At 40.8% G+C, this 12653-nt stretch overlaps 1 protein-coding gene across 9 annotated transcripts in view; it reads right to left on the minus strand.

Moving 5' to 3' along the window:
- Window positions 1–12653, minus strand: part of otofa (otoferlin a) — a 114414-nt gene that overhangs the window by 11145 nt on the left and 90616 nt on the right. For 3 of the 9 annotated variants that reach the window (XM_051960991.1, XM_051960990.1, XM_051960989.1), the window contains exons 21-40: window positions 12110–12226; window positions 11812–11964; window positions 11289–11481; window positions 10730–10854; window positions 10510–10644; window positions 8349–8510; window positions 7623–7694; window positions 7284–7403; window positions 7041–7202; window positions 6795–6957; window positions 5478–5644; window positions 5251–5280; window positions 5015–5146; window positions 4814–4889; window positions 3717–3862; window positions 1932–2066; window positions 1708–1845; window positions 1470–1597; window positions 1016–1186; window positions 610–770 (exon numbers count right to left, since the gene is read on the minus strand). In XM_051960991.1, coding sequence (XP_051816951.1) covers window positions 610–770; window positions 1016–1186; window positions 1470–1597; window positions 1708–1845; window positions 1932–2066; window positions 3717–3862; window positions 4814–4889; window positions 5015–5146; window positions 5251–5280; window positions 5478–5644; window positions 6795–6957; window positions 7041–7202; window positions 7284–7403; window positions 7623–7694; window positions 8349–8510; window positions 10510–10644; window positions 10730–10854; window positions 11289–11481; window positions 11812–11964; window positions 12110–12226 — 2686 coding nt within the window. The remainder of the gene's footprint in view (window positions 1–609; window positions 771–1015; window positions 1187–1469; window positions 1598–1707; window positions 1846–1931; window positions 2067–3716; window positions 3863–4813; window positions 4890–5014; window positions 5147–5250; window positions 5281–5477; window positions 5645–6794; window positions 6958–7040; window positions 7203–7283; window positions 7404–7622; window positions 7695–8348; window positions 8511–10509; window positions 10645–10729; window positions 10855–11288; window positions 11482–11811; window positions 11965–12109; window positions 12227–12653) is intronic. The other 6 variants (XM_051960997.1, XM_051960995.1, XM_051960996.1 and 3 more) reach the window with 4 other exon arrangements.

Consider the following 12653-nt stretch of genomic DNA (forward strand, 5'->3'; position numbering starts at 1 on the left):
GTATTGTGTTTTCATACAAAATAGGAGCAAAAAATAAGTAAAGAAGGGAGAATGCAGAAAAGAAAATGGAACCTTTCTGCACAATACAACCAAAATTTTGTAGGATATAATATATAATCCCTACTTTACGGTAGAGGAGATCCTTTGTCCCTATAGCAATCAGACACCATAACACCTCGGTCAAGGGGAGCAGCTCATTACCTACACTGTTGGCTGCCACACCTCAGTTATTCAACTTAACTGTGTAACAAAATCAAGAATCCTGGTGCAACTAGACCAAGCAACCTCCTTTATGCTTCGAATTATTTCTGTTTTTACACTATACTTAGACTTTTTCAATACTTCTGATGCCGTAAACACCAGCAATGTTGCACCTTTTTCTTTGTAAATAGGAACAATTAGCACTTTTATGGTAAATATCAGCAATTTTGGCACCTCATGTCTTCATCCAGCATGGTTTGCACATCCATCCATCCATCCATCCATCCATCATAAATCAGAGCCCACTAATCACTACTACAGTATATGGTTGCCATCACAGTTCATTTGATGGTTCAACAGTGACGTAGGACTGTTAAATGAATTTGTAGGGGAATAATACAGTCATACCGTTTTCATCCTCGATCTCTGTGGATCCTGTAAAGATTCGGTTGGCCACCTTGACTTTGCCTCCTGGCCCATAATGAGGTCCATCAATCTTGCCTTCCTTACAGAGCTTAGCCAGGATCTGGCTGGGCTTCATTGGGTCCCGCCAAACATTGTATCCATGGCTAGCATACAAAGGATAACAAAGAGGTTACTGAGAGGTTTTTGGATGTGTGAGGAATTTTTAAAATGTGCTTCCTAAAATTCAAATAAAATAAAGGAGGTTTTGTGATTTTTTTTTGAGAATATATGAAATGTGAGTGACTATAAAAATTCTATCATGTTGCTTTACTTAGTCTAATTACAAAGTATGTTTGATCCTGTCACACTATTACTAAACAAATGAAGGAAACAACGCAATGATTCTCACAGAGAGTAGTTGGATGAAATGCCGCAGGTGACTCTGAATTTGCTGTAGAAACGATTCTCCAGATCAATCTTCGTCTCTCCGATCAGGTCGTCGGTGCCGACCAGATCCCAGTCGTAGACTGACACGGTTAGCATGGACTCCATGGGGAACGTGGCCTCGATGTCAAATGATCTGAGCACACACAAGTGGAGAGTAAACAGAATAATTCAACAGACTCGGGCTCATCCAAAACAATGCTGCATAAAAACGTACAGACAGAACTCATGATCATTGTTGGTTGCCAGGTTAGATTTTTGTGATTTAAATTTCACAGAAGAGCAACAATAAACACCTTTACCTGCTGCTTGAAAATTTAATTTCTAAGAGAATACATATATTACTTTGATTGTTTATTTGTTTTGACTATATTACCAACATATGACAGCACACTGATAGCAGCTTCCTCTCAACTCACTTGCCAAACACTGGGTTGAGCTGTTTGGAAATGTAGTTTTCTTTGTCTTTGACCTCTGACTTTCCCAGTTTAATGACAATGTATGGATCAGCCTTCCCATTAATATCAGCAGGATGGAGCTCTGTAGCCTGAAGTGGTGGAAAACAAACAGAACAGAAGAAAATAGGGGAGAATTTTGACTTCATTTCATTTTTATTCACGTATCTTTTGACTTCTATAAATTCAAACTGTCACCCACCCTGACGACATAGACACGAACAAGGACGTTGATTGGATCATTATGCGGGATGCTCTGGAACATTCCCATATTGGGATCAAATCCTGCCTCTCTTGTGATCTCCTCAGACAGAGGGAGTTTGTACATGCATAAGGATCCCTGCATCACAGAAAAAAACAAACATACTCATATGACATATTTTCTGTCAACGAGTGTAAACTGAAAATGTTTGAGTGTTTTCTCACCTTGAATCTGCCAACAATCCTGTCGTCATCCAGAGCGTGTTCGTCGTCATCCCCAGCCTTTCCTCTGTACAAGTTGAAAGTGTGAAGCCAGTCTTCAAAGTTGCCGTACTCAGTCTCCAGCTCCTTGTTGTACACCTGCATAGGACAACAAACACTTTGTAGTACAATGGCTAGAAAAAGCATTCACTCCTCCATGAAAAATTTCCCCTTTTATTGCTTTTTATATTGTATCATGGCTAATTTAATTTGGCTTTTTAGGCAAGAATTTACAAAAAAAACACTCTTTGATGTAAACACAGAAATAAAATTTGTACACAGTTAGTTCAATTAATTAAAAAGAGAGAGATTGTGTAAGTATTCATTGTTTTTACAATGATTAATTCAACACAGGTGCAGCCAGCTGCTGCTGCTAGAAGTCACACAATTAGTGAAATGGAAATCATCTGAGTGCAGTGAATGTGTTAGAGTGATTGCAATATAAAGCCACATGTATCTAGAAGGCCCAGTCACTGGTGAATCACTACTCCTGGTGATAACTGCACCATAAAGAAAATAGAACACTTCAAGCAGCTCTGTGAAAAGCTTATTGAAAAGCATAAGTCAGGGGATAGAAACCAGAAAAATATCCCTTAGAGTACACTTGCATCCATCTTTAATAAATTGAAGGAACACAACAAATGTGCTAATCTGTCTAGAGCTGGACATTCTTTTTTTTTAAAAACTGAGTGATTATGCAGGAAAGTGACTAGTGAGGGAGGCCACCAAGACACCTATGACTCCTCTGAAGGAGCTACAAGCTTCAGCAGCTGAGATGTTAGAGACTGTTCATACAACTGCTGTCTGTTCTTCACCAGTCAAAGCTGTATGGAAGAGTGGCAAAGAGAAAGCCACTGTTGAAAAAAGTTAATATAAAATCTAGATTAGAGAATTCTGTTTACCACAAGGCATGCAGGAGACTCTGAAGTCAATCGGAAAAAACATCTTTTGTCTGATTAGACCAACATAAATCTGTCTGGTCATCATCACCGTATGTGATGAACATCAAACAACACACACAATCAGAAACACAACATCTCCTCTGTGAAGCATAGCAGTGAATAGTACCTTGTATCTTCTTCAGAGGAGTCATAGGTGTCTTGGTGGCCTCCCTCAATAGTTTCTTTCTTTCATAGTAATTCAGTTTTTGAGATGCTCTAGGCAAATTTACACATATCTCATATTTTTTACATTTCATCATGACGGATTTACCTGCAGTACAGTAGATATTCAGTGATTTGGCTACTTTCTTGGGTCTGTCCTCTGATTTTTCAAAAACCTTTTCACAAAGCTACAGTGTTCTTTTGTCTTCATGGTGTAGTTATAACCAGGAGAACTGATTCACCAGTGACTGGACCTTCCAGATACAGGTGTCTTTACACAACAATAACTTGAAGCACACTCACTGCTCTAAGATGATCTCCATTTCATTAATTCTGACACTTTTACCACCAGTTAGTTGGGGTTGTATTGAATTATGTGAGTCAGTTTAAAGTAAGCAAATTTTACATTTTCTATTTTTATTTAATTGACATTACTTTGTAGTAATCTGTTCTCACTTCGACACGGAAAAGCACTTTATGTAAATACCTGCCAAAAGAAGTCGAATTAGTCCACCATGATTTAATGTTAAAAACTAAATGAAAGGAAAAAACCTCAGAGAAGAATAAATGGTTTTTTATAGACATTGTGTACTCATGGATTATTGCGTGTGGGAAGCTTTTATCTGAATGTGAAGGACGTACTCACCACCAGCTCATCCACTTTTGTTTTAACTGGTCGTTTCTCAGATCCATCAGCAGCCAGACCCTTCTTCTTGTCCTTCGCGCTCTTCTTCTCTTTGGTCTTTTCTTTCATCTTGGAGCCTTTCAGAAGAAGGTCATCGGGTTTGATGTCTGATTGGGAGGGTGCATGGAGGTGGAGGCGGACAAAGCAGGGTTGGAGTCGTGATGACAAGTGGCGGAGATGCACACGGCACGACACGTCACACAACATGAAAGCTGACATTGCATCTCCCTGAAACCATGTTGGAAATGCATTCGAATATCTTGCACTCCATTTGGAAACATCTTAAATTTTACCACCACCTGAAAAATCACCTTACTGCAGTGATCACAGGTGTACTGCAAAATGCAGATGACAAACTTTTAACCAGAGAGGGAAGTCAAACAAGCAAATTATTAGTAGACAGTTTGGAAACAAAAGGTGCTATGTTGCATATTATCAAACTCTAAGATCCTCAGAAAAAAATATATTCACCGAGTAGACAGTCATATCAAGTCAAACTTCTTTTGGATGATACAAAGATTCATTGGAACTGTAGATTCAATGTCACAAACACATGCTGACCATCTTCTCAAGTGTTTAAAACCAAATCTTGAAGCAGAATTTGACGAAAACATGCAACAAGCAGCCCCTTTAATTAAGTGTTATACCTTATATATATTGCAGTCTTAGGATAAATTATAATTTTTGTAGTGTTATTAAGGGTATGCAAGTATGGGAGAACAGATTAATTCAGGGGATCTTTGTCAGCCAACTTTCATCTGTAATGCACAGCTGGGAAGTCATGCGGATGTTAAAAAAAAAAAGACTCTTAATAAGGTCATGTTAGCGAAGCACAAATGGAAGGATGGATTCATGGGAGGACGAGCAGGAAGCATACACCAGGCCTCTCATGCTCTTAAGCAATCATAAAAAACTAACTGAAAATAATCTGGAATATGTCCATCCTTGCAGAATCTCAATTTAAGATCCAATATTAGTGACATATCCCTTTAAAATAAATCAAAGCAGCAGACGTGGAGGCATGCTGGCCAGCGGCCCCACTTATCTGACTTTAATACCTGCTGCTTCAGCCGCTATCTCCAGGTCCTCTCTCTCCTCTGCCTCTGCCTGAGCTGCCTCCTGAGCTCTGAGGGTCTGAAAAAAAAAACAAATAAGAAAGGTTTACTGATCCAAAAGGCCTTCAAGTGTGAGAAAAATCTTGTGGACCTCGCTAAAACGTGTAGACGCAAACAGAATCAGCTAGAAAAGAGCGGACAGACCTCCTTAAGAGTCTCTATCGAAGCAAAATATTTAGACCACCAGTCCAACACTCTCTCGTCCGTCTCATCTTCTTCCTCTACTCCTCCCTTCTTTTTCTTCTTCTTCTTTTTTTTGTCGCTCTCTTCCTCCGTCTGTGGAAACAAAGTGATTCTCATTAACTTTAGTTCTTATTAATGAAGACAAAATGAACTACAGTAGACCATTAATGCCAACTTTCTGTAGGAAGACTACTCACCATATCAACTTTTACAACAGCATCAGACATCTATGATGGGGGGCGTCACATAAAACAACACAAGGATTAATACACACAATGGATGGAGCAGGTGTGACAGGTACAGGTAGAGGCAGGTATAAAAGACTGGACAGAAAGCAGTGCTACCTCTACTACAAATGACATATATATATATATATATATATATATACCACTATACTGCGCATGAATTTGAAGAAACAGCTTACAGCGTCTAGCTTGACCACAGTGTCCATCTTCCGGACCCCGGGCTCTGAGTCCATGTTGACGATGATGTCACCTGCGGGGCGAGAGAAGGTGCGGGAAGAGAGGCTGGGTGAGGAGCGGGGCTGGGAGCCGCCATTGGTTAGGACCATGTAGCCATTCATTAGCTTAGCTGGAGCGAAGCCGGAGGTTAGAGACGGGCGGCAGGTAGGCAGGAAAAGGACAGAACAGCCAAGGACATGCGAGAGAAAGAGAGGAACAAGACAACAGGTTGGAGAGGGAGGATACAGACAGGAAGGTCAGGGCAGGAAGCAAGCAGAGAAATCAGCAAAGTTAATAAAGAAGAAAATGTCTTTGAAGGGACCAGAGAGCTGCATCAGAAGTCTGTAAGGGCAGCTTTAAAGGAGTTCATTTTAAAGCTTTCTTTACTGTCTTTTATTTAAGAATTGTGAATGTTTTGCACTTTACAAACCTCTGCAATATTTATTTTTCTACGTACACTAGAATACATGCTATTTCCTTAGTTCTCTACTTAGAGACAATCTGTGCAATACTAGTACTCTATCAGTATTTTTAATCATCAAAAAATCTGTAATATCACCGGTATGTGCAGTAATGTTACTTAAAGTACTTGTGTGTATTTGAGTTATTTTCATTTTTAGAATACATTTGGATGACACAAAGGTTCATTGGAACTGTAGATTCAATGTCACAAGCATATGTTGACCATCTTCTCAAGTGTTTAAACCAAATCTTGAAGCTAAATTAGATGATAATATGCAACAAACAGCCCCTTTAATTAAGTGTTATACCTTAAATGTTGCAGTCATAAGATAAATTATTAATTTATCCTAAATGTTTGCACCATATTTGCTGCTGTGACACGGCAAATTTCCCCATGGTAGGATTAATAAAGGCTTATTGCATCATATCGTATCTGTCTGATTTTAAAAGAGTAAAGCAAAGTCTAAAAATGATTTGCAAACAATGTTCTACAAATCTTTTTAGGAAAAAGGAAACAACTCTGACAAAGAAATTAATGAAAGAACCCCCTCTTAGCAAATCAACTAAATATAAGGATTTATTCAACAATAATGCAATTGCCACTTCTGTTATTACACCATCTACAGACGGTTAAGTGTTCTGGTGGGTTGTGGCTTGAATCCCTTGAATCAGATCTCATGTGACATCTCAGGCAACTCATCCAGAAAATACATCTGTCACGAGAAGCACAGAACTTCTCCAAACACAAGCTCACCCACAGAATATCACAGCTACTAGGCTCCTGGATAACTCATGAATATATTCCTACAGATGAGCACCTGCAGTAGCCCAGTTGTTGGAGTTCTTGTCTGGAGTGCTGTAGATGAAACGTCTCAGGCTGCTCACAGCGTGCGACCCCACCAGGATGTAGCGGCCGAATGCTCTGCAGTCGACCACCCGGATGTTGAGAGGAGGATGGAGAAGCTCATTTTCTGGAAGGTCCTGTGGCCGAAAATTAAGATTCACGTTTACTACGAGGGCGTAGCTTTGCAGCGGTCTAATGTCAATTGCACAGTTGCACTTACCACCTCGAACCACTTGACCAGGGTGCTGAAGTTGGGATTCTTCTTGTAGTTCTGGATGAGGGCTGACTGAACACCCCTACCTGCACACTCTATGTCCACACGAGGTCGATCCACCTGAGCCAAGTTAATCCTCTTCAGGTCCCTTAATCCCCAGAACAAAACCTGACCCAGAAAAAAAATGTGGTAAGACAGGGGGATTTGTAGAGCTGAAATCACAGAGCCACAGTAGGAGAGGGAATTCACCTCAATGCGGTAGCGACTCAGGACTGGTCGGATGCCCAGTGGCACCGGGAGGATGGGTCCACGCTCAGAGTCTGTTGGTCCCTCAAGAGGGGGAAGGTCAGCTCTGCCTCCTTGACCGATCTAATGAGAGAGAAAGAGGGGACCTAAACCAGGCTGAAACATTTCTTCCCCCCGTTCCTAACATTTCTATCTTTGTTGAGCGTAACAACTTGAAAGAAGTATGAAGAATTAGCATCATGTTGACAGAGAAAAGAGACACTACTTGTAGTACAAACACTGAAAACAGTGTACATTTAGAAGAAAGACAAAGTGGGATGAGAAGAGAATGAAAAGAGAAACCTTTATTTGAGGAACAGCAAAGTTATGGACGGCAATCAGAGCTCGCCTGATCTCCTCCGCATCGTAAGGGATCTGTAGGCAGCAGGAGGAGAAAGACAACAGAAATGGATATTTAAAGGAGAAGGAATGGTGAATGGAAAGTGAAGTGGAGAAGGGGGAAACATAAATGGAGAAAATCTGTGTGTTTTTTTTCAAAGAGAGAAGGATCAGAGGGAAATGGGCAGCGAGTGTAAATCACAAGAGTATGTGATGATGCAGGGGACTGACAAGCCAATAACAGAAATGAAGAAAAGGAGTAAAACAGGAGATTTACAAGTAGAGACGCATATATAACAGACAGAGAAATTTTTCCCATGATCTTTTGTGCATGTTCCACATCATTTAAGCAACCCTGTGGATTATTTTTATGATCCCTTTATGGTTTTTATCACAGAAGCATGCTGATGACCTGATACACGTCTGCCAACAGTTTTACGCTTTTCTACGGTTGCACAGCGGCAAACGCCAACTGATCTGGTGACGTGCCAACAAAAACTGTGAAGAAGTCTGCAAATGTGAATATAAACAAACCACAGGCCTTTAATGAGGCCCTGAAAAATCTTCTTTTTTTACATTTCACTTGCTTGCTGTACCATAGCCAACATCCTGAACAGGAAATGAATCCAACACCCACAGAGTGCATGTGTGCATTCATTAGTGTGAGCATTAATGCGTTCAGTGTGTTACCTGCAGCAGCTCGAAGGCAGCCAGCAGCTCCCCAGCAGTGCAGTTCCCTCTGTAGATCTGGTAGTACTCCAGCTGTGGAGGGAACCTCGGGGGCCCGTAATGCTCATCGCACATCTTGATGGTGGGCTTCGCAAACGTGCGACCTATGAACTCTGCCTTACCCTGTTCACCACATGGTGTGACAGCAGCCAGTCAAGACAGTGAGGGGACAAGGGAAGGGGGTTAGACAAGGGTGAGGGAGGTGCAGTTTCCAGGGCAGCCACTTGGTGTCAGTGTTGATCACAGCGATTGAAGATCACAGAAATGTGCAATTTGAAAAGAAAAAGCTTGTAAAAATGGCAATAACTCAGTGTCACTGGCAAATGTACAACCTGAGTGAACATTACAGTGTAAAGGAAAAACAACTGATCTATGTGTTGTTCAACTGAAAACATTTCTAAATACTTTCTTCACTTCGTTCCATCTATTCACCATCTGTTCACTAGTACTGCAGCTGCACAAGGTACATGCAAGCCTCATCAGCAGGTAGCGAACCAAACAGTTCACACTAGAACCACCACAAGGAAGTTTTTGAACCTCGACAGTACTGAAGCAAGTAGCGTGAGTCTGCAGCATTTTCAGGACCACAGCTGTATGATCACATTTCTAGGACCCTTGTTTTTCAACCACAGCGCCTCCAACTGAAGTGGATAACTAAGGGAGTAGCACATATTCAAGCAAGAACCACATATCTGATCAAAACGGACAACAATCAGAGTGTGAGTACTGAGTAGGAATCGTGTTTTACTAAAAACTACTCTCTTTAGCTCAACAGCACAGTCATTAAAGCTTGTCAAAGTGGGACTGGTACTTTCCCTTATTCATTTGGTATTTTGGGCAGAATAAACCTTTACAACTACAACTTATTTGTTAGAAAGTACTATTGAGATGAAACAAATTTTTTAAATCTAGTACTTTAACAGAAAGAAAGATTTGAATGGAATAAACCTTTAAAACCAAAACAAGTTTGTTAGAAGGTACTATCTGACTGGAATGAACCCTTTAAAATCAGAATTACGTACTTGGAAAGAAAGCAGTTATTGGGTAGAGAGAGACCGAGAGTAGAGTTAGGATGAAATAAACATTTTAAACCATAATTTGCTTTTAAGAAAGTAGTATCAGGGTGGAATGAAACCTTTAAAACTAGAAGTACTTGGACAGGAAGTAATATTTGGGTGGAAAAAAAACCCTTTAAAACTGTAAGTACTCGAACAGAGAGCAAAATTAGGATGCAATAAACCATTTAAACCATAACTGTTGTGTTAGAAAGTTGTATTTGGGAGTCATTAAACCTTTCAAAATTATAAGTACTTGGACAGGAAGTGGTATCTGGGTGAAATAAACCTTTAAATGATAACTTGTTTGTTAGAAAGTACTATTTGGCCAGAAAATACCTTTTAAAACCATAATTCATTGGTTAGAAAGTATCATTGGGGTGGAATGAAACACTAAAAGCTTTACGTACTTCAACAGAAAGTAGTATTTCGAGTGGAATACACCTTTAAAACCATGACTTCTTTGTTATAAAGCACTATTTGGGTGGAATGAAACCCCTAAAACTACAAGTATTTGGACAGGAAGTGGCATTTTGGGTGAAAACAAACCTTTGAGTAGCATTTTACGTGGAATAAACCTTTAGAACCATAATTTGTTAGGTAGAAAATACAGTGGGAATGAAACCTTTCAAACTTTACGTACCTGAACAGAGAGCGGTATTTTGAGTGGGATGAACCATCAAAACCACAACTTGTAAGTTATAAAGTATGATTGTAAGCGGAGTAAACCATTATAACCATTAGTCATGCACTTTAGCGATCACCCTGTTGGGTGCTGTCGTGACAAACGAGGTTCCTGGAAGTGGTGTCCTGAAACTGCAGCCTCCTCTACTGCAGACAAATAATAATGACTACAGCTTTCACACTCTGTTTAACCAGCACAGCATGAGTGAGGTCCAAGTTCATGGGAAGGAAAGGTTGGAGTGAGACAGACAGACAGCAAGAACATGAGGGATGGAGAAGCAAAGCACATTTAGTTATAGCAGCACAAGCTAACTCTCTGAAAACTGTTTAACAAGCAGTTTCTCTATGGACGTGTGTAATCCTGTTGTAGATCAGGATCCTACCACAGTGTCCTGGTCATAGATTTCAACCACGATGATCGGAGGGTCGTCTCGCAGCTCACTGGCTTCACCAAACAGCTCGACATCATCAAACACCAGCAGCTGGTCCCACGTAGGGCAAAGAGTCTCACTCAGAACCTGCAGGACAAGCAACAGCTCACTTTACACATAATCAATACAAAGACACACCAAGTTGGCACATGCACACACTCATTCCTGTTACCTCAGTAACCTGGCTGTGTGTGGAGAAGAAGACTCGGGCGAAGGGGTCTGACAGACCGCTGCTGTCAGCTGCAAACAGACTGCGAGCCTGGTACATGTGGGCTCTGAGCTGAAACACCTGCTTCACTGTTGGACACACAACACGTCACATTACTCAGCATTCAACGCCTTTATGAGCAATCTGAGACTGAAGTTAGAAAAGTGAAGCACAAGCTGAGGTGATCAATAGTAGTAGATTGTCTTCTTCTGGGTGAGTGTGTTTGGGTTTTGTCTTTAATTGATTTTAGAGTTAAAACTTGATGGTAAAATCAAGAGCAGGAGAAAAGAGAGAAAACAATGCAGAATGCTATCATGAATGAAAAGTAAAAGTAAATATCTGAGTGCAAAACTCTGCAGTTCAGTAAATATTTCTATCACTGTATTTTAAGCATCAGTAAATGTTCACATTTGAATGACAGGTACATTAAATGATGAAGTGTTGGCTGTCATAGTGCCTGCGTCAGCTCCTCAGATGTGTTCAAGCGTCACAGTTTGTCATTTCTGATGTGAGCAGTGCTTACTGTTGTAGACGAGGCTGACGGGGGGAACAGATTGAAGACCAGGACCCGTTTTAGTAGCTTTGAGCTCTTCAAAGCCATTCGGCAGACCAGTGAGGAAGTCCTTCCGCTGCTTGTTGAGGCCCAGCCACAGATACAACTCCAGCTTAGCCTGAACTGTCCAGCCAGCATGACCAAAGCCCTTCTTACCGGGCAGCTGTGGACACAACAGCAGTAAGTTCACATTTATAGAGAGGTGCTGTGGATTAGTATGCAAACACACATCCTCACTTTGGTATTATTTTGATCATTCAGCGTTATGCAGACAATGTCGCATCTCAATTCACGTCATACATATTTAGCAGATGTCATAGACTTGCATGTCCATAGCATCAGTCAGTGGTGTTCTATCTACTTCTATCTGGAGTATTCACCACCACTGATCTTCTCATGAATAATTACAGGTCTTTAAACGTTAGCAAAGCGTCTTTTAATGTAACAAGCTCACAGAGGATGAAAAGAGAGAGACAGAGACAGTTAATAGCACCTTGAGGAAGACAGCTTTGACTTTTCCACAGTCTTTGCCTGTTTCTTCATCCACTATGGAGTACAGGATGTCCTTTGAAGGAACCCGAGCGTAAGCGATGCGCTTGTTGTTGCTCATCATCCAGATGAAAACATCTGGGATGCTGTGCTGGGGCTGGAGAAAATAAAGACACAGGACCCTTCTCATTATCTGAAGTTCTCTTTATAGTGGTGTTCATAAACACAATACATCCATTCTACGAAATGTGTTAGTATGCATTCATTCTGAGCAGGGTTTGGACCACAGGACTGGATTTTACCTCGTCAGCGAGGAAACGGAGCCTCTGCAGGAAGTTCTGCACCAGCTTGAGTTTGTCTTTCACAGTGTTTTTCTTCACTTGGGTGCGAATCTGCTTGGCCTGTTGGCCCATGCTGTCCTGCAGTAGGAGAGAGGATAAGAGGTGATACTGCAGCAGAGTACTGCACCTTATACACAGGTCAACTCTGCCTCAGTTTACCAAATGCCCCTCACCTGACCATCTACAATCTGACTGATTTGTTGAGTACTGATTGAGTTTACCAGGTGTAAAACCTAGGGTCATAGGTGACATCAGTTTTTGAGGTCAAAATTCTTAAAGAAAGAGGATTTTTTTTCTGACGTGCCATAACATGAAAATAAATGTAGGCTCATTGAAATCTACACATAGTCATCAGTGGTACAAACCAGTTATATGATGGTTTAAACTTGTTCCAAAAAATGTCCATGTGTTTTTCCATCAACAATAAAACCATTATTTTCCACCCTAAGAGGATGATTTTTCCCTGTGATTAAAATGTAGAGTCAGAGGCAGACCTTCTTTGAAA

The sequence above is a fragment of the Acanthochromis polyacanthus genome, chromosome 16 (assembly GCF_021347895.1).
Source record: "Acanthochromis polyacanthus isolate Apoly-LR-REF ecotype Palm Island chromosome 16, KAUST_Apoly_ChrSc, whole genome shotgun sequence".
NCBI lineage: Eukaryota > Metazoa > Chordata > Actinopteri > Pomacentridae > Acanthochromis > Acanthochromis polyacanthus.